A 21,920-nucleotide genomic window follows, 5' to 3' on the forward strand; every position below is an offset into this window, starting at 1 on the left:
AAAGTAAAAAGTTAAGCACAATATAAGTAGTGTGTACATTAATAATAACACAGTAATTGTTAGTGTGTCGGGGTACCTGCATAAGTGTTGTCTGATCATACATAGGTACATTAGCTCTTGTAACGTTATATAAATTGCAGGGCTCGAAATTCATATATTTTTTCACCAGCCAGCCGGACTAGTTACCTTCCAAAGTAACTCGCCAAACAGAAAACCAACTCGCCAAAATTTGTTCATGTATTAATTTTACTTCTGTCAAAAATAACGCAAAAGAGAGTAGTTACCATTGTTCATGACTAATGTGCATTTATTTCAAGACCCGAATAGTTTGATACTGTTTTTTTTTGCACACTTTACAAATTGGCATTTGCTGTTCCACGTCCTCCTCGCGATATCCAAAAAAATGCCAGATGACTGACCCCTTACTAGTTCTTTTAGGAACCAATTCATCCACTTCCATTTTTAATTTGTCGCTGAAATTGAGAGAGCTTGCACAGTAGCCTATGCAACACCAGCGATTGCACGAACTGAGTCAGCGCTGTAAACCGAAACTAGGAAATCTTCCCGTAAGTTCCTTTCAGCACCGAGATGTCGCCCGGGATTGGTTGACGAGTGTGTGACGTTATTGTTTTTTTTTACCCTTAGGCAGCCTCTCACGTTACTGCCTGAGAGACAGGGAGAAAACCACCGGAAAAGGTTTTAAACAAACGCAACAAACACGAAACAAACGCAAGTCGGCAGATGACCATAAAATACTCGATAGTTACGATTTAATAATTTTATGTATCTCACACAAAATTTTCGGAGATATATCGAGTATATTCGATATATCGCACAGCCCTAGTCTGAATCTTCGTTTCATATATGTTTTTTATTTTCAACTAGCCAGCCAGGCTGGCTAGTGACAGGAATTACCCGCCAAATGACAAATTAAGTCGCCTCGGGCGACCGGACCACCGCAAATTTCGAGCCCTGAATTGTGTAGATATACATAACATCTGGAATTGTAGATTTCATATCTTGAATAACCAACAATGATAAACGATGGTAAATGATAATGGAACAAATAAAATTACTGATGCATGACCTAGTGTTAATTGTGGTAATGTAGCTTCAAGTCTTGTTCTCATTCCACATATTCCAGCTGAGTCACATCAGAACTTATGTCATTTATGTCAGGGAATGACAGTTTGGTCACTGGCAACAAAGGTTTGTGGACGCCTGACCCTCACACCCATATGTTCTTTCCCCAAACTGTTGCCACAATGTTGGGAACTCACAATTGTATAATGTCTTTGTATGCTGTTGCCTTACAATTTTCCTTCACTGAAACAAAGACCCATAGTCCAAACATGTTCCAGCATGACACTGCCCCTGTGCACAAATCGAGTTCCTTAAAGACCACAAACCTTTGGTCATATATTGTATGCCAAGAAAACAAGAAGCCTTTATTTATCACGCATACACTCAAGCATAGACAGCACAGTGAAATTCCTCCTCTGCATTTAACCCATCTGAAGCAGTGAACACACACACATGCACACACAAGTGAGCAATGAGCACACACACACCCAGATCAGTGGGCAGCTATTGCTGGGGAGCAGTTGGGGGTTAGGTACCTTGCTCAAGGCCTAACCCCATGTTAACCACATGTCTCTGGACTGTGGGGGGGAAACTGGAACACCCGGAGGAAACCCACGCAGACATGGGGAAAACATGCAAACTCCACACAGAAAGGCCCCCGTCAGCCACTGGGCTCAAACCCAGAACCTTCTTGCTGTGAGGCGACAGTGCTAACCACTACACCACCATGCCGCCCTGGGTAGGGGCAGGCAATATGACAAAAATATCACATCAGGATACTTGAAGTGTTATATGATACACAATATGTGTCACCGATATACAGGTTTGATAAAAAAAAAAATGCCAGAAAAACTGTAGGCACATAACAATTCACTCAGTTCACGATTTGGTTCGATTCACGATATTGGGGTTATGATTTGATTTTCCCCATGATATTTTTGAAACAAAAAAAAATTAATGAAGAAACTTTTTTGTAGTAAAATTAACATTTATTTTCCTATTCTTTATAAACTTAAATATTCATTTTGTTAAATTAAAAAACCAACAACTTTTATTTCATTTTCTTAATGACCAACAATAATTATTTACAAATATTTGTAAAGGTTGGAGTAAAATATAGTAGCCTATAAAAGTATTCCTTTTATTAAAAATGAAAAAGCTAATAATAAAGGCCTTTTCATAAAAAATGAAATGTATCTTCTGATACATACAATTTTAACACTTCAGCTATATTGATCACAGTATGTGATTCAAAAAGAGGATGAGTTTGAAGGATGAAACTCCTCATATCCCAATCACTAGTGATCATGTGTGCTGTGACTGTAATACAGGGTTAGTCAAAATTATGTTAACACTAATGGATTATTTTTCTCCTGCAGATAGACGTACGCCATGGGTGACAGATTAAATGGTATTGTTGCTTGCTGGTTTTTGTGTGTTGAACACGATGGCGAACAGGTTGAGACCGTCCTGTAAATCATCTTGCACATATGATGCATGTTTTGTGAATAAATGGTTTCTACCATTTAAGTGTTAACATAATTTTGACTAACTCTGTATAACCCTAGAGGTCCAGCCATCTGTAACGATTAAAATGCCCACTGTCTGTTGGAGAGTTTGCATGACATTTTGTTTAGCTTCTCTGTACGTAGCTGGTAGCACAGTCCAGCTAAATTGTGGCCATGATGGAAGGTTGTATTGAGGAGCTAGTGTGTTTCCTAGTAACTGAAAACCTTCGTACTCCACAACAGAAAACAGCCTCATGTCTTTAGCCATATGAACTCCAGTAACCCTAGTTATTTATTTAGCTCTTGGACTGTTCTGGGAATAAGGGGTTGCACACCTACTAACTAGAGTTCTTGGTCCTTTTATTAGTCAGGTTGAGCTTGGGCTACTGTCCTTGTGGAGTTGCAATGCATGTTCTCACCATGTCCATGTGGGTTTCCTCAGGGCTCTCCAGCTTCCTCCTGCTTTCTAAAAACATCCTAGTAGAGCTATTGGCTACACTAAATTGCCCCTAGGTGTGATTGAGTGTGTAAATGTGTGTGCATGGTGCCTTGCGATGGACTAGTGTCCCATTCAGGGTGTATTCTTGCCTTGAACCCACTGCTCCAGGGATTGGCGCCAGATCTACCGCAAACTTGACCAGGATAAAGTGGTTACTAAAGATGAATCGTTGACTAAATGAAGTTAGTATTGAAAGATTCAGTACAAGTCTTTAATATCCTATTAGCTACTTCCACACAGAGTTTATAATTATAATAAAAAATAGCTGCAAGCAGCGATAAGGGGGCCAATAACCCCAGCAAGGCATGTTTGCTATGGAAACGTTATCATTTTCTCAAAGGCATGTCTGTACGCACTCAGCAAGTTTCATATCAATTGACCAAAGATTGGTCAACACACAAGCTCATTTCCCCTTTGGCAGATTTACCGTCAAATGTGATCTCAGAACAGGAAATTGCAAAATATTCTTACGTCAGGATCTCAAAAGGCCTGACATGAAAAAAACAATCAGGTTTTTAGACCAAAGACATGAAGAGAACATTTTTCCTTCTTATACTGGCCCAAAGTGGTCAAGTGGGGTAATTGTTTCTGGACTCAGCACAGGTTCCTGAGTCATCTCACCATGTTTGGTGTAGCTATGTAAAAGCATTACTGAGAAATAGCTTCACATCCTGTTTGCTGGCTTTGCCATCGAATATGATCATAGAACAGGAAATCGCAACATGTCCAGACCTCAGAATCTAAAAACTGATGACTTCAAATAACAATCATGATTTTGAGCCAAAGATATGAAGAGTAATGACAAAAACTATTATTATTATTATTATTATTATTATTATTATTATTATTATAGCACCACTGAGTGGTAACATGGGACGAATTGTTCTGGGCTCCTTTTGTGCAGGGTCTTGAGTCAGTTCACTAAGTTTGGGATAGATTCATAAAAGTAAGTATGGATGAGATGTAGGCTCACTTCCTGTTTGGTGGCTTCGCCATTGGATTTCATTGGATGATAGTGACCGTATTGTTTGCTCTAGCTAAATTTTTTGAACAATTTTGGTCAGAACCCTCTGTAGATGATACATACCAAATTCAATGGTGATAAGGTCAGTGGTCTAGGACTAGTTCCTAAAGGTGTTTTGTTTTTTATTTATTTTAAATTTAGAATGGCAGAAAATCCTATATGTTGGACTTTATTGCCAATGGGTGTATTCAAATCTAGATGACCCAAGGATTCAGAGGAGAAAAGATCACAACCCTCGGACAAAATGTTCAAAAGTTATAAACAGGGATGGATGGATTGACCCCAAATTTAACACCAGGATACTTTAGACTGTCCTGTATCAATGTACCAAATTTCATCAAAACCCACCATGGAGTTCTATAGACTGCCATGGCAGAAAGTACAGTGAAAAATTCTACCAATTACATTGGGTGCCTTGCACCTTCAGTGCTTGGCCCATAATGTTGGCAATATCTCAGAAAAGTATACTATTACAGTTAGGTCCATATATATTTGGACACTGACACAAATTTTGTTTTTTTTACCTGTTTACTGAAACATATTCAAGTTATAGTTATATAATGGACATGGACATAAAGTCCAGACTTTCAGCTTTCATTTGAGGGTATCCACATTAAAATTGGATGAAGGGTTTAGGAGTTTCAGCTCCTTAACATGTGCCACCCTGTTTTTAAAGGGACCAAAAGTAATTGGACAATTGATTCAAAGGCTATTTCATGGGCAGGTGTGGGAAATTCCTTCGTTATGTCATTCTCAATTAAGCAGATTAAAGGCCTGGAGTTGATTTGAGGTGTGGTGCTTGCATTTGGAAGATTTTGCTGTGAAGAAAACATGCGGTCAAAGGAGCTCTCCATGCAGGTGAAACAAGCCATCCTTAAGCTGCGAAAACAGAAAAAACCCATCCGAGAAATTGCTACAATATTAGGAGTGACAAAATCTACAGTTTGGTACATCCTGGAAAGAAAGAAAGAAAGAAAGAAAGAAAAAAAGAAAAAGAAAGAAAGAAAGCACTGGTGAACTCATCAATGCAAAAAGACCTGGACACTCACAGAAGACAAAAGTAGTGGATGATCGCAGAATAATTTCCATGGTGAAGAGAAACCCCTTCACAACAGCCAACCAAGTGAACAACACTCTCCAGGAGGTAGGCGTATCAATATCCAAATCTACCATAAAGAGAAGACTGCATGAAAGTAAATACAGAGGGTTCACTGCACGGTGCAAGCCACTCATAAGCCTCAAGAATAAAAAGGCTAGATTGGACTTTGCTAAAAAACATCTACAAAAGCCAGCACAGTTCTGGAAGAACATTCTTTGGACAGATGAAACCAAGATCAACCTCTACCAGAATGATGGAAAGAAAAAAGTATGGCGAAGGCATGGTACAGCTCATGATCCAAAGCATACTGTACCACATCATCTGTAAAACACGGCGGAAGCAGTGTGATGGCTTGGGCATGCATGGCTGCCAGTGGCACTGGGTCACTAGTGTTTATTGATGATGTGACACAGGACAGAAGCAGCCGGATGAATTCTGAGGTATTCAGAGACATACTGTGTGCTCAAATCCAGCCAAACTGATTGGTCGGCGTTTCATAATACAGATGGACAATGACCCAAAACATAAAGCCAAAGCAACCCAGGAGTTTATTAAAGCAAAGTAGTGGAATATCCTTGAATGGTCAAGTCAATCACCTGATCTCAACCCAATTGAGCATGCATTTCACTTGTTAAAGACTAAACAAACAGCAACTGAAAACCGTTGCAGTAAAGGCCTGGCAGAGCATTAAAAAGGAGGAAACACAGCGTCTGGTGATGTCCATGAGTTCAAGACTTCAGGCAGTCATTGCCAACAAAGGGTTTTCAACCACGTATTAGAAATGAACATTTTATTTACAATTATTTAATTTGTCCAATTACTTTTGAGCCCCTGAAATGAAGGGATTGTGTTTAAAAAATGCTTTAGTTCCTCACATTTTTATGCAATCATTTTGTTCAACCCACTGAATTAAAGCTGAAAGTCTGAACTTCAACTGCATCTTAATTGTTTTGTTCACAATTCATTGTGGTGATGTACAGAACCAAAATTAGAAAAATGTTGCCTCTGTCCAAATATTTATGGACCTAACTGTATATAATTCATCACAGAATGCATATTACATTGTCATGTTGCCTTGTATTATTTGCATTATTTATTTGCATTATTGCATAATATTGCATTGCATTATTTATTTCTAGTGTCTTTGTTCTCAAGCTGATGATAGTCTTGTCTATTGAGGAGGAATATAGTTACATTATTCACACGTTCAAATATTAGAATGTGTGCCTGTTATATTGCCCCCATATTTATGATTGGCTACACATTAAAGCACTTTATCAAACTTACTTTCTTAGATGAGGGACAGCTGTGTGGGCATGATGATTTTAGATTTAAAATGTGAGTGTTGAGGGGCGGCATGGTGGTGTAATGGTTAGCATGGTCACCTCACAGCAAGAAGGTTCTGGATTCGAGCCCAGTGGCTGATGGGGGCCTTTCTGTGTGGAGTTTGCTTGTTCTCCGTGTCTGCATGCAGGTGCTCCAGTTTCCCCCACAGTCCAGAGACATGCAGGTTAGGCTAATTGGTGGCTCGAAATTGACCGTAGGTGTGCGTGTGAATGGTTGTTTGTCTCCATATGTCAGCCACTTGTCCAGGGTGTACCCCACCTCTCGCCCATAGTCAGCTGGGATAGGCTCCAGCTTGCTTGCAACCCTGCACAGGATAAGCGGTTATGGATAATGGCTGGATGGATGTGGATGTTGAGATTCTGTTGTACTGTAACTAAATAATACTGTTTATTATAGTATGTTCTCAATGTGGCCCAAGGATTAACTATTACTGGAAGATTTCTTAAACTTTTGCAAGAGCTTATATTTTGCTATTAATATTTATTGTAAACACTCTACTAATCATGCCAAATGGCTCCCTCTAGTGTGTGCTTATATCTATGAAAAGTCACTATTAAGAGTTGTTCTGTGAATGTATTTGCTTTGGGCTTTTCCCTTGTCCAGCTTTATGACTTGATGACCATGGCATTTAAATATCAAGTCCTTTTATGCCCTCGCCCTAAAGATATTATGCTTGTGACCTTCAACCACATGGATGCAATAAAGGAATTTGTGCGGGATACCCCCAGCATTCTTACCCAAGTGGATGAAACATACAGGCAAATCATTGAGGTAGGTCAGCTCTCTTGCATCAATGAATATTTGCTATATTACTCTTATTTTATGGGCAAATGCTGTATTTTATATACCTGTCTCTTATAATATAGTGATCAGGGTTGGAAAGTAAAATATTTAATGTATTTGTCCTTTGTCTCTACCTTTCAGATATATACTCCTTTATCTTGTGGGGAATTTCAACTAATTAGGCAAACATTGCTCATTTTCTTTCAGGATATGCATATAAGAGTAAGTCAACATTCTAATTTACATATGGAATACATGGACAAGCTAAGTGCATTATTAAGTGTGCATAAATCTTTAATTATCAATTCTAACATGCATGAGATCATTCTTAAAAAATATAAAGTGTGTAATGTTTAAGGTTTAGAAACTAAATTCTATGTGACTGATTTGATAGGTATCCATATTTCTGAAAGACAAAGTGCAAAACTCAAATGGACGCTTTGTACTTCCTATATCAGGACCTGTTCCATATGGCACCCACTCCCCAGGACTTATACGGTATCTCTTTTTGTTTAATGGTCCTGTAGTTGCTATATAGTGAGTTGTTGATAAACTGTGTCAGGTTTGGGGAAAAAAAATGAAATAAACTGTTATGGGGGAAACTCAGCAGTTAGAGAATAATCATGAAATATGTGTTCGGTGTGATTACTCTTTCATTGTCAGCTGTAAATTACCCTTCTAAGTTTCATTAGGACTGGTAGAACTAATTCAGATGAACTCAGTTTCATTAGAATTTCTAAATGTAAGATGTCATGGGTATCTTGGTGTAAAGGTTTTGAGTGTTAATAGGATAGTGAGGGGAAAATACCTCAGAGAAGCAAAATAAACACATTCAACATGAAAAAATAATGTATTTTAATGACACATTCTGTGAAATCCAAATATGCAGCATTCAGCATTGTCTGTCTAACATTGTAAAAGGTCTATTGTTTAAAAAAAAAAAAAAGCCTTCTGATGCCTCCCTCCTGTTGGGCTTATTAAACACTTATTGCATTTCTTTTCCCTGCTTTCCAGAATGTTTAGCTGTAATGGTGAGGAGGTGAAGAGGTTGCAGTTCCATGATGGGGGAAACTACACATCTGCTCTCCCTGAGGGTTCTTTCGATATGTTTGGTGACAGAGTTATCAAACTTGGCACAAACATGTGAGTGTCACTGCACCGCTCAACCTAAAAGGGAATTGTATGGTTACTTGGGATTTCCCCATCAAAGTGTAGCCTCATATTTGAAGACTTCTATAAAAATCTGATGTTTTATGTAACCACTAAAACATGACTGGGCATGCTGTTGCAGGAAAATATAGGGGTGGTGTGTTGCATCCTGATGTAAAGTAGAGTTACTGTTACCACCCTGGTTATTTTCCAATAACAGCATGTCTGGTAGTATTATATTCCTCTTATACCGAAACAATTTGCCTATTTATTGCAATTTGTTATTAAATAAAGAAAAACAGTGATTTAAAAAAAAAATTGTTCATGTATGTGAAACAAATAACCTTCCTTCTGACTGTTGAAAAAAAGGCTGACACTGGAGACTCCTTTCAAAAATGCAAAATAAGCATCTTCTCACAGAAAGCTTTATCATATGAATGATTACAAATATTGCTTAATTCCATTTATGTGGATCATGCACCATGCAATTTCCTGTGTAAATTGGTACTATACAAACAAGGTTAAATTTGGATGAGCACATTGCAGCTGGAACTGTGAGCCGTACTATTATAGAAATTAATCAACCAATCATTGGGCTTTCAACAGAGCTATGGTACAAAGCATCATAAAACATTTACACATCTACAGATTTGTCAGCATGAAAATTGACATGCATCAAAAACATTGAATGTTAAATTTCCCCTAACAGGTACAGTGCAAGTCGCCCTGTAGAGACACATCTATCTGGAACCTCCAAAAGTTCTTCACAACATGCAAAGGTAAGGGAGTCTTTTGAATGAATATACAGTGGTGCTTGAAAGTTTGTGAACCCTTTAGAATTTTGTATATTTCTGCATAAATATGACCTAAAACAACATCAGATTTTCACACAAGTCCTAGAAGTAGATAAAGAGAGCCCAGTTAAACAAATGAGACAAAAATATTATACTTGGTCATTTATTTATTGAGGAAAATGATCCAATATTACATATCTGTGAGTGGCAAAAGTATGTGAACCTTTGCTTTCTGTATCTGGTGTGACCCCCTTGTGCAGCAATAACTGCAACTAAACATTTCTGTTTAAAAATAAACAGTTTCTCCATTTCCTTTGACAACTCCTCAGTTTCCCCCTCCCCCCAGGTTAAGAGTCTGGGTGTCATCCTTGATAGCACTCTATCATTCCAGTCCCACATAAATAATGTCACTCGGTCAGCTTACTTTCATCTATGTAATATCCCACACCTGCACCCATCCCTCACACCCAACAGTACCGTTATCCTGGTCCACACCCTGGTTACATCCCACCTTGACTATTGTAACTCCCTTCTTTTTGGTTTACCTGACAAGTCCATCCATAAACTGCAGCTGGTTCAAAACTCTGCTGCCAGAATTATTTCCAGAACCCCCTCCTTCAGTCATATCACACCTGTTCTGCAGCAACTCCATTGGTTTCTTATCAAATTTCGCATCATCTATAAAATCCTACTTTTTACCTTCAAGGCCATCAACACCCTCGCCCCCCAGTACCTTACTGAGCTCCTCCACACCAACATACCCAACCGTACTCTCAGGTCCTCCTCCTCCATCCAACTCAACCTCCCACCTGCTGGCTTGTCCACCATGGGGTCGAGAGCCTTCAGCCGCTCGGTCCCCCGCTTCTGGAACTCCCTGCCACAGGACATACAACACTCTGATTCCATCATCTCGTTCAAATCTCGCCTCAAAACCCACCTTTTCTGACAAGCATATTCCCTTTTAATCTGGGACTGGAATGACCCCACCGTTGCACTTTATTTCTGTTTTATTATGTTTTGCACTATTTTGTTTTCCATTTTATTGATTGATTTTATTATTGTCTTTGTACGGTGACCTTGAGTGTCCTGGGCCCTGTACTACGAACGGAGGTTAACCTACCCAGAAGTAACCCAGGGTTCCCCCGCTAAACCGGGGTTGACAAAACCTGGTTATCTTGTTTGGGGTTAAACGATACTACGACGCCAGTTATGAAGTTGATTTGTTGAACCTGTGTTAACCTAATCAGGGTTAATGCGCGTTCACGTTAAAGGAGAGGTTATCAGCGCAAATCCCCACTGTTCACAATGGCACGGTCGCCGTACTTCACGGAGGAAGAATGCGCTGTCATAATGCAAAGCTACGAGGAGTTCAAAACAACATTAAGAGCAAAATCTAACACAGCGGCTGCCAATAAGGAGCGGCAAGCATGTTGGCAACGAATTGCCGATCGGGTAAATGCGCAAGTACATTCTCCCTTCTACATGTTCCAGAACAGAAGTATAGGATGAGAGAAAGCTTCATGATCAATCACAAGTCACAGAAAATGGTCCTTCGACGTGGCCCCAGTCATATATAGCTTGTTTAATGTCCGAAAAATCCTGAATAAAATTTGGTATGGTAAATTCATGGAGTAGCTACTTAAGCTGATATGTGCACAGAGTCACATGAATTAGGATGACTGACTGTTCAGTCCCTTTGACTAAGTTGGTGTATGTCCTGTGAACATTTCAGAGGCAACAGCAGTGCCAAACGCACCTGGCAACAGGTGAAAATGAAATATAAAAACATCATTCATAATGGGGTGTGTGCGCGTGCAAGCAAGCATTCATTTGCCTTTTATTTATTCAAGTTTTATCTGTTTGCCTAATAGTTCAAATTGTTTTGTATACAGTTTATAATGTTGTTGTGTGATATTAATGATAATATTGTGGGAAAACTACTTTGCATGGACGTTCATTTAATTTATTCTATCGTCATTTTGTTTGTTCTATTTTTGTGTATTTTATTTATTTATCTGTTTGTCTAGTTGTATCTATTTTTCTAATAATAATATATTTTTTGCATTAATAGTTTGTTTTTTCCTATTAAAATAATCTTGTGTTCTTGTTATAACTTTATCTATTTATCTGACTGTTTAGTTGTATCTATTTTTGTTACAATTTCAATATTTTTAATTTAGAAAGTTTGTTTTTTTCTATTAAAATGTTCTTGTGTGCTAACTAGTTCTTGTGTTATATTTATTGTAGTTGTATATATTTTGTATCTCAGACTTAAATATTTTTGTAAAACAAGTGTTTTTCTATAAAATATTCTTGCGTTCTTGATAACTATGTTCTTGAGTGGGTTCTTTTTTTTTTTTTTTTTACAGAAAAGCCGTTCTGCATGGACATTCATTGAAGCCCTCATTGTTTTTTAATGGTTATTTATGAGCGTTTAGGGGTTACAATAATGTAAGTCGAGGTTGCTTTATATAAAAGGTAAGTCCAAAAATATTGATGTCACTGTCTAAGCAGAGGGATCTGGCTTCTTTAGACGCTGTCTTCTTAAAACTGAATAAATATTTAAAAAGAGCCAAATGAGCCAGTCTTTTGAACGGCTCTTTTCAAAGAACGGATCACAAAGATGCGGATCCCATCAAAGAGCCATAAATCCCATCTCTAATCTGCGCTCCGATATCGCACGGGTCATCCAGGTACGCTGGCATTGTCTCTAGAGGAAATGTCGGTGGAGAGGTGGTGTTTAAAAAGGGTGTGGTTAATCGGAAACCTCGGGTTAACCAAGAACATAACCTGAGACGAGCAGGTTTGAGATGCAGCGTAAGTTGCCATGGCAGCATACCTCGGTTTGAACATAGCCAACTTTCGTAGTATGGGTTAATCGGGAAGTTACGCTGCACGTGATCAAGTTACTCTCGAAGTTACCCTGGTAAGCCAGAAAACCCGCTTCGTAGTACAGGGCCCTGGAAGGCACCTATAAATAAAATGTTGTTGTTGTTATTAGGGCCCGAGCCCTATGGGCGAAGGCCCTATTGTTCTTGTAAGAGTTCACTATTATTAGGGCCCGAGCCCTATGGGCGAAGGCCCTATTGTTCTTGTAAGAGTTCACTATTATTATTCTTCCGTCTTCTTCTTCTTCTTCTTCTTCTTTATTTTTCTCCGCTGTTGGGCCATTTTCGGGGCGCTTGCCATGGGCGAAAACGCACGAAATTTGGCACCACTTCCGAGAATTGCCACCGCTACTCAGAACCAAAAGCCCAAACTTGGCCGGGGCTCAGGGCCTCTATAGCGCCCCCTAAGTCGTTGTGATTTTGGCCTCCCGCATTAAGGTGCCTGGTTGCCATATAGTTTGAAGTACTGGCATCCCACTTGGTACGCATATGTATCTCACTAAGCCGGACAAAAATGTAATGCCAATGCATTAGCCACGCCCAACAGGAAGTGAGGTAATTTCACTTTTGTGCGAAATGCATGGCCACGAAGACGGCGCAACTCCTCCTAGACCGTTCATAGGACTGTCACCAAAATTGATACACATCATCTGCAGACATGGCTGACAAAAGTTACTAAATACGTTTCACGTAGGATAAACCGTTCAGAAGTTATACATCAATCAATTTTCACTTCAAAATTTTACATGCTAAAAAATTCATAACAAATCTTCTAATTGCTCAAAACTGCTCATACTTCACACACTAATCACTCATTGGGCTTCTGACATGTTACCCAATTTCTGTGATATTTCGCCACTGGGGGCGCTATTTTTGGGCAAAAAATCCAATCTTTCCTCAAATTTGGTCAAACTTCACGGCCACCCTCTTACTACCTCCCATGTCATGTATACCACATTTTGGGAATTTTCGTCCATGGGGGGCGCTGTTTTTGGCCGACGCAGTTTCTCCAAAATGGGTTTTTGGTTAATAATTCCATAATGCTTTTCCTTCACACCACTACCTTGTGATAGTACGTTGCTGTTGTAGACACTTATTTTTCCAACTCATAATCGCTCATGCACAGCATAGCGCCACCTACTGACATGGGAAAAACCAAAAAATTTATTCTTCAAAAATCTATATCTCATCTTCTATTTACTCAATTTTCATCACACTTCATACGCAAACTCTTCGTAGCTCACCTGACATATACGCCAAATTTCGTGCACTTTCGCCCCTGGGGGTGCTGGTTATGGCAGAAATGATATTGCAGCTTCTGATTTGTCAACCTTGGCAAGCAAACTCTTTACAAGACCCTTATTGGGGCGCTTGCCATGGTCGACAACGCTCGAAATTTGGCTCCTTTCTCTTAGACTGCCACCGCTACTGAGAACCAGAAGCCCAGATCCAGGCGGGCCTCAGGGCCTCTTTAGCGCCCCCTAACGTGTTGTGATTTTTGCCTCTCGCATTAAGGTGCCTGGTTGCCATGTAGTTTGTAGTAGTGGCATGCCCTTTGGTACGCATATGTATCTCACCAAGCCGGACAAAACTGTAATGCCAATGCATTAGCCACGCCCTACAGGAAGTGAGGTGATTTCACTTTTGTGCGAAATGCATGGCCACGAAGACGGCGCAACTCCTCCTAGACCGTTCATAGGAACGTCACCAAAATTGATACACATCATCTACAGACATGGCTGACAAAAGTTGCTAAATACGTTTCACGTTGGGTAAACCGTTCAGAAGTTATACGTCAATCATTTTTCAATGCAGAATTTTACCTGCTTAAAAATTCATAACAAATCTTCTAATTGCTCAACACTGCTCATACTTCACACGCAAATCACTCATTGGGCTTCTGACATGTGACCCAATTTCTGTGATGTTTCGCCACTGGGGGCGCTATTTTTGGGCAAAAAATCCAATCTTTCCTCAAATTTGGTCAAACTTCACGGCCACCCTCTTACTACCTCCCATGTCATGTATACCACATTTTGGGAATTTTCGTCCATGGGGGGCCCTGTTTTTGGCCCACGCAATTGCTCCAAAACGGGTTTTTGGTAAATAATTCCATAATGCTTTTCCTTCACGCCACTACCTTGTGATTGTACGTTGCTGTTGTAGACACTTATTTTTCCAACTCATAATCGCTCATGTACAGCATAGCGCCACCTACTGACATGGGAAAAACCAAAAAATTTATTCTTCAAAAATCTATATCTCATCTTCTATTTACTCAATTGTCATCAAACTTCATACGCAAACTCTTCATAGCTCACCTGACATATACGCCAAATTTTGTGCACTTTCGCCACTGGGGGCACTATTTTTGGGCAAAAAATCCAATCTTTCCTCAAATTTGGTCAAACTTCACGGCCACCCTCTTACTACCTCCCATGTCATGTATACCACATTTTGGGAATTTTCGTCCATGGGGGGCACTGTTTTTGGCCGACGCAATTGCTCCAAAACGGGTTTTTGGTAAATAATTCCATAATGCTTTTCCTTCACACCACTACCTTGTGATAGTACGTTGCTGTTGTAGACACTTATTTTTCCAACTCATAATCGCTCATGTACAGCATAGCGCCACCTACTGACATGGGAAAAACCAAAAAATGTATTCTTCAAAAATCTATATCTCATCTTCTATTTACTCAATTGTCATCAAGCTTCATACGCAAACTCTTCATGGCTCACCTGACATATACGCCAAATTTTGTGCTCTTTCGCCCCTGGGGGTGCTCGTTATGGCAAAAATGATATTGCAGCTTCTGATTTGTCAAACTTGGCAAGCAAACTCTTTACAAGACCCTTATTGGGGCGCTTGCCATGGTCGACAACGCACGAAATTTGGCTCCTTTTTCTTAGACTGCCACCGCTACTGAGAACCAGAAGCCCAGATCCAGGCGGGCCTCAGGGCCTCTATAGCGCCCCCCGAGCACCGTACAGTGCGAGACCCTATTGTTACCATGTGTCCAATTCTATGCTTTGTCGCCATTGTGGGAGTAATGTCTCTTGCCGAAGAAGCTGTGGAAGTTATTTCGCGGGGACGCATGCCCCCGCCCCCCTTGGCCGCTGGCGCGAGGGCCCGTCGAGGCCGCTTGCGGCTTTAATTCTTCTTCTTCCGTCTTCTTCTTCTTCTTCTTCTTCTTCTTCTTTATTTTTCTCCGCTGTTGGGCCATTTTCGGGGCGCTTGCCATGGGCGAAAACGCAAGAAATTTGGCACCACTTCCGAGAATTGCCACCGCTACTCAGAACCAAAAGCCCAAACTTGGCCGGGGCTCAGGGCCTCTATAGCGCCCCCTAAGTCATTGTGATTTTGGCCTCCCGCATTAAGGTGCCTGGTTGCCATATAGTTTGTAGTTCTGGCATGCCATTTGGTACGCATATGTATCTCACTAAGCCGGACTTAAATGTAATGCCAATGCATTAGCCACGCCCAACAGGAAGTGAGGTAATTTCACTTTTGTGCGAAATGCATGGCCACGAAGACGGCGCAACTCCTCCTAGACCGTTCATAGGAATGTCACCAAAATTGCTACACATCATCTACAGACATGGCTGACAAAAGTTACTAAATACGTTTCACGTAGGATAAACCGTTCAGAAGTTATACGTCAATCAATTTTCGATGCAAAATTTTACATGCTAAAAAATTCATAACAAATCTTCTAATTGCTCAACACTGCTCATACTTCACAGGCTAATCACTCATTGGGCTTCTGACATGTTACCCAATTTCTGTGATATTTCGCCACTGGGGGCGCTATTTTTGGTCAAAAAATCCAATCTTTCCTCAAATTTGGTCAAACTTCACGGCCACCCTCTTACTACCTCCCATGTCATGTATACCATATTTTGGGAATTTTCGTCCATGGGGGGCGCTGTTTTTGGCCGACGCAATTTCTCCAAAATGGGTTTTTGGTTAATAATTCCATAATGCTTTTCCTTCACACCACTACCTTGTGATAGTACGTTGCTGTTGTAGACACTTATTTTTCCAACTCATAATCGCTCATGTACAGCATAGCGCCACCTACTGACATGGGAAAAACCAAAAAATTTATTCTTCAAAAATCTATATCTCATCTTCTATTTACTCAATTTTCATCACACTTCATACGCAAACTCTTCATAGCTCACCTGACATATACGCCAAATTTTGTGCACTTTCGCCCCTGGGGGTGCTGGTTATGGCAGAAATGATATTGCAGCTTCTGATTTGTCAACCTTGGCAAGCAAACTCTTTACAAGACCCTTATTGGGGCTCATGCCATGGTCGACAACGCTCGAAATTTGGCTCCTTTTTCTTAGACTGCCACCGCTACTGAGAACCAGAAGCCCAGATCCAGGCGGGCCTCAGGGCCTCTATAGCGCCCCCTAACGTGTTGTGATTTTTGCCTCTCGCATTAAGGTGCCTGGTTGCCATGTAGTTTGTAGTAGTGGCATGCCCTTTGGTACGCATATGTATCTCACCAAGCCGGACAAAAATGTAATGCCAATGCATTAGCCACGCCCTACAGGAAGTGAGGTAATTTCACTTTTGTGCGAAATGCATGGCCACGAAGACGGCGCAACTCCTCCTAGACCGTTCATAGGAACGTCACCAAAATTGATACACATCATCTACAGTCATGGCTGACAAAAGTTGCTAAATACGTTTCACGTAGCGTCAACCGTTCAGAAGTTATACGTCAATCATTTCTCAATGCAGAATTTTACATGCTTAAAAATTCATAACAAATCTTCTAATTGCTCAACACTGCTCATACTTCACACGCAAATCACTCATTGGGCTTCTGACATGTGACCCAATTTCTGTGATGTTTCGCCACTGGGGGCGCTATTTTTGGGCAAAAAATCCAATCTTTCCTCAAATTCGGTCAAACTTCACGGCCACCCTCTTACTACCTCCCATGTCATGTATACCACATTTTGGGAATTTTGCTCCATGGGGGGCGCTGTTTTTGGCCCACGCAATTGCTCCATAACGGGTTTTTGGTAAATAATTCCATAATGCTTTTCCTTCACACCACTACCTTGTGATTGTACGTTGCTGTTGTAGACACTTATTTTTCCAACTCATAATCACTCATGTACAGCATAGCGCCACCTACTGACATGGGAAAAACCAAAAAATTTATTCTTCAAAAATCTATATCTCATCTTCTATTTACTCAATTGTCATCAAACTTCATACGCAAACACTTCATAGCTCACCTGACATATACGCCAAATTTTGTGCACTTTCGCCCCTGGGGGTGCTGATTATGGCAAAAATGATATTGCAGCTTCTGATTTGTCAATCTTGGCAAGCAAACTCTTTTCAAGACCCTTATTGAGGCGCTTGCCATGGTCGACAACGCACGAAGTGCGAGACCCTATTGTTGCCATGTGTCCAATTCTGTGCTTTGTCGCCATTGTGGGAGTAATGTCTCTTGCCGCAGAAGCTGTGGAAGGTTTTTCGCAGGGACGCATGCCCCCGCCCCCCTTGGCCGCTGGCGCGAGGGCCCGTCGAGGCCGCTTGCGGCTTTAATTATTATTATTATTATTATTATTATTATTATTATTATTATATTTTTCTGGTAACTGTTGATCAGTCCTGCACACCGGCTTGGAGGAATTTTAGCCCGTTCCTCCGTACAGAACAGCTTAAACTCTGGGATGTTGGTTGGTTTCCTCACATGAACTGCTCGCTTCAGGTCCTTCCACAACATTTTGAGTGGATTAATGTCAGGACTTTGACTTGGCCATTCCAAAACATTAACTTTATTCTTCTTTAACCATTCTTTGGTAGAATGACTTGTGTGCTTAGGGTCGTTGTCTTGCTGCATGACCCACCTTCTCTTAAGATTCAGTTTGTGGACAGATGTCCTGACATTTTTCCTTTAGAATTCGCTGGTATAATTCAGAATTCATTGTTCCATCAATGATGGCAATCCGCCCTGGCCCAGATGCAACAAAACAGGTCCAAACCATGATACTGCCACCACCATGTTTCACAGCTGGGATAAGGTTCTTATGCTGGAATGCAGTGTTTTCCTTTCTCCAAACATAACGCTTCTCATTTAAACTGGAAAGTTCTATTTTGGTCTCATCCATCCACAAAACATTTTTCCAATAGCCTTCTGGCTTGTCCATGTGATCTTTAGCAAACTGCAGACGAGCAGCAATGTTCTTTTTGGAGAGCAGTGGCTTCCTCCTTGCAACCCTGCCATGTACACCATTTGTTGTTCAGTGTTCTCCTGATGATGGACTCATGAACATTAACATTAGCCAATGTGAGAGAGGCCTTCAGTTGCTTAGAAGTTACCCTGGGGTCATTTGTGACCTCGCTGACTATTACACGCCTTGCTCTTGGAGTAATCTTTGTTGGTCGACCACTCCTGGGGAGGGTAACAATGGTCTTGAATTTCCTCCATTTGTACACAGTCTGTCTGACTGTGGATTGGTGGCGTTCAAACTCTTTTGAGATGGTTTTGTAACCTTTTCCAGGCTGATGAGCATCAACAACGCTTTATCTGAGGTCCTCAGAAATCTCCTTTGTTTGTGCCATGATACACTTCCACAAACATGTGTTGTGAAGATCAGACTTTGATAGATCCCTGTTCTTTAAATAAAACAGGGTGCCCACTCACACCTGATTGTCATCCCATTGATTGAAAACACCTGACTTTAATTTCACCTTCAAATTAACTGCTAATTGTAGAGGTTCACATACTTTTGCCAATCACAGACATGTAATATTGGATCATTTTCCTCAATAAATAAATGACCAAGTATAATATTTTTGTCTCATTTGTTTAACTGGGTTCTCTTTATCTACTTTTAGGACTTGTGTGCAAACCTGATGATGTTTTGGGTCATATTTATGCAGAAATATAGAAAATTCTAAAGGGTTCACAAACTTTCAAGCACCACTGCTGTATACTTGTATACAAACAAATCCCTAATAATCTAAATAACTGAGCAGTAAGCTACCTTTAATAAATAGAGTAAATAGTTTTGCATTTATTGTGCATTAAACCTATGTTTATTAAGGCCAACACAATACCAAACCCACTGGCAAAAGAAGAGCTGAATCTACTTGCTAAACTGATGGGAGGTTTGGAGGTTCCAAAATCAAGCAATACTGACTCTGGTTTCCGTGTCAACCTCTTTGCTACAGATGAGGAGGAAGAGTGAGTGGTTATTTTAATGATCCTCTCAATGCTTCAGACTACAATGTTGTACACAGGTTGACTCGGTGCCCTAGTTTATATTTCACTGGAACAGCAATGGTTCAATGGTTGAATGACTGAAATGGTAATTTTCTCCCACAGGGAAGCTTTGATATCGAGACCAGTAGAGCTCTCTTATGGAGTTATAAATATCCAAGCAACCAAGGTAAGAAGGAAGTTTTCTAGAATTGCAGTTTTCTACCTTGACTTTTAGTGTCGAAATATACTAATCCTTATGCCACATTACTGTTACATTCTTGAATCTGATTGGTCAGAAGGTCTGACAATAGTGCTATAATTCAGATCACAGGTTTAGGTTTATATTAATTTTCTACAGTAATAAATTGGCAGATGTCTACAGAATTCTATATGCACACACATTCACTGGATATGAGCAATTGCGCACTCTGATTGGCTACTCTACTACTAGGATATCAGCTCATGTACTGTGAGTAGAGTAAAACAAGATGGCAGAGTGCATCAAGTCAGATATATCACCTTATCAAGTATTTAAAAAAAACATAAATAGCGAAAAGATTATAGTCCCCCCCCCCATATCGCCACTTCCACACTCCAGCCCAGTTGGTGGCAGTAATGCACCTTTAAGTTGGTTTGCCAACCACCAAAAAAACCTGAAAGAAGAAAATGGCCGACCGTATTTCTGAACCAATGGAGGATGAAATAAAAACTCTACTCAAAAACAACCCCCCCAAAAAAAGTAACAAAATATGGAATTAAAGTATTTGATGGTAAGAATGTATCTTTTTTTTTTTACTTTTCAAGAATTATTGTGGGCGGCACGGTGGTGTAGTGGTTAGCGCTGTCGCCTCACAGCAAGAAGGTCCGGGTTCGAGCCCCGTGGCCGGCGAGGGCCTTTCTGTGCGGAGTTTGCATGTTCTCCCCGTGTCCATGTGGGTTTCCTCTGGGTGCTCCGGTTTCCCCCACAGTCCAAAGACATGCAGGTTAGGTTAACTGGTGACTCTAAATTGACCGTAGGTGTGAATGGTTGTCTGTGTCTATGTGTCAGCCCTGTGATGACCTGGCGACTTGTCCAGGGTGTACCCCGCCTTTCGCCCGTAGTCAACTGGGATAGGTTCCAGCTTGCCTGCAACCCTGTAGAAGGATAAAGCGGCTAGAGATAATGAGATGAGATGAGAAGAATTATTGTAGCATTTTTCTCAAAATGCTACTGTCATTTCACCGGTTTATTTGTATTCTAAGTGGGAATGATTTTGTCAGACGTTTTGCATAGTTTTTATTTATCAAATTTGCAGAAAAAAAATGCTCTGTTTCTCAAAATCCAGTGAATGTGGATAGAATAAAAGTTATTCCACTCAAACTCGTCATACATGGCTTATAGCCACCATGGCGCTCTGTGCCTCATCGGCTATCGGCTCATATATGACTTGATTTCATGGAATAACAGTTTTAATTATTTATATAATATAAACAAAGAAACATATAAACTTTAATATGGTAAAGAAAGTTTTCTGTTAGGAGACATTTATTTATCATTGATGGAAGAAGTCCCTGTTAAAATAAATAAATAAATTAATTTTAAAAAAATTTGAGTGTCCTGCCAAGGGACAGTCTTCTTGGCTCTCTGCTTTCCTGTATTTCTGGAACATAACAAGTTGCCTGGGGTTTTATTGGTTTTACTAATTTCAAGAGGGAGAGAAAAAAAAGAGAGGCTAGTGAGGGAATGACGGTGTCTAGCTGCTATATAATAAATAGTATAGCCCCAATTCCAAAAGTTGGGACACTGTGTAAAACAAATAAAAACAGAATGTAAAGATTTGCAAATCATTGAAACCCTGTATTTCATTGAAAATAGTACAAAGACATCATATCAAATGTTGAAACTGAGAAATTTTTATTGTTTTTTGAAAAATATATGCTCATTTTGAATTTGATGTCAGCAACATGTTTCAGAAAAGTTGGGACGGGGCAACAAAAGACTGAAAAAGTTATATAATGCTAAAAAAAAAACAACTTAATTTGGTTAATTGGCAACAGGTTAATACCATGATTGGGTATAAAAAGAGCCTCCCAGAGAGGCTGAGGCTACATCCACACGACAACGGCAACGAGATTTTATTAAAAAAAATATCGCGTCCACATGGGCAAAGGATCAGTAAAATATCAGGTACATATGGCAACGCAACGCTTGCTGAAAATGATGCAATACACATGCCACACCTCTACGTGCGCTGTAAGACGGTCCCATCGGAGACACCAGAACAATAGAAGAAGTAGGACGCATGCGCATAAACCCCTTCTTCTACCCGGCGTGAAGCACTCGCAGGAACAAACACACAACAACAAGAAGAAGATGGCTGCGACTACGCAAGGAAATCGTGCCTTCTGTGTGTACAAATTAGTTTTATTAGTGTGCATAGTTTTATATAACTTAATTTTCTTATTGTGTGTGAACATTTTGAAAAGCATTTTTATATAATTTCTATAACTTTTTATATTGTG

At 40.2% G+C, this 21,920-nt stretch overlaps 1 protein-coding gene across 2 annotated transcripts in view; it reads left to right on the forward strand.

The window, feature by feature from the left end:
• oscp1b (organic solute carrier partner 1b) overlaps window positions 1-21,920 on the forward strand; it is a 37,103-nt gene that overhangs the window by 8,433 nt on the left and 6,750 nt on the right. For both annotated transcript variants that reach the window (XM_060922182.1, XM_060922183.1), the window contains 7 exons: window positions 7,164-7,331; window positions 7,485-7,565; window positions 7,738-7,841; window positions 8,358-8,486; window positions 9,202-9,271; window positions 19,261-19,400; window positions 19,542-19,605. In XM_060922182.1, the coding sequence (XP_060778165.1) occupies window positions 7,164-7,331; window positions 7,485-7,565; window positions 7,738-7,841; window positions 8,358-8,486; window positions 9,202-9,271; window positions 19,261-19,400; window positions 19,542-19,605 (756 nt within the window). The remainder of the gene's footprint in view (window positions 1-7,163; window positions 7,332-7,484; window positions 7,566-7,737; window positions 7,842-8,357; window positions 8,487-9,201; window positions 9,272-19,260; window positions 19,401-19,541; window positions 19,606-21,920) is intronic.

This window comes from Neoarius graeffei, chromosome 5 (assembly GCF_027579695.1).
Source record: "Neoarius graeffei isolate fNeoGra1 chromosome 5, fNeoGra1.pri, whole genome shotgun sequence".
Classification (NCBI taxonomy): domain Eukaryota; kingdom Metazoa; phylum Chordata; class Actinopteri; order Siluriformes; family Ariidae; genus Neoarius; species Neoarius graeffei.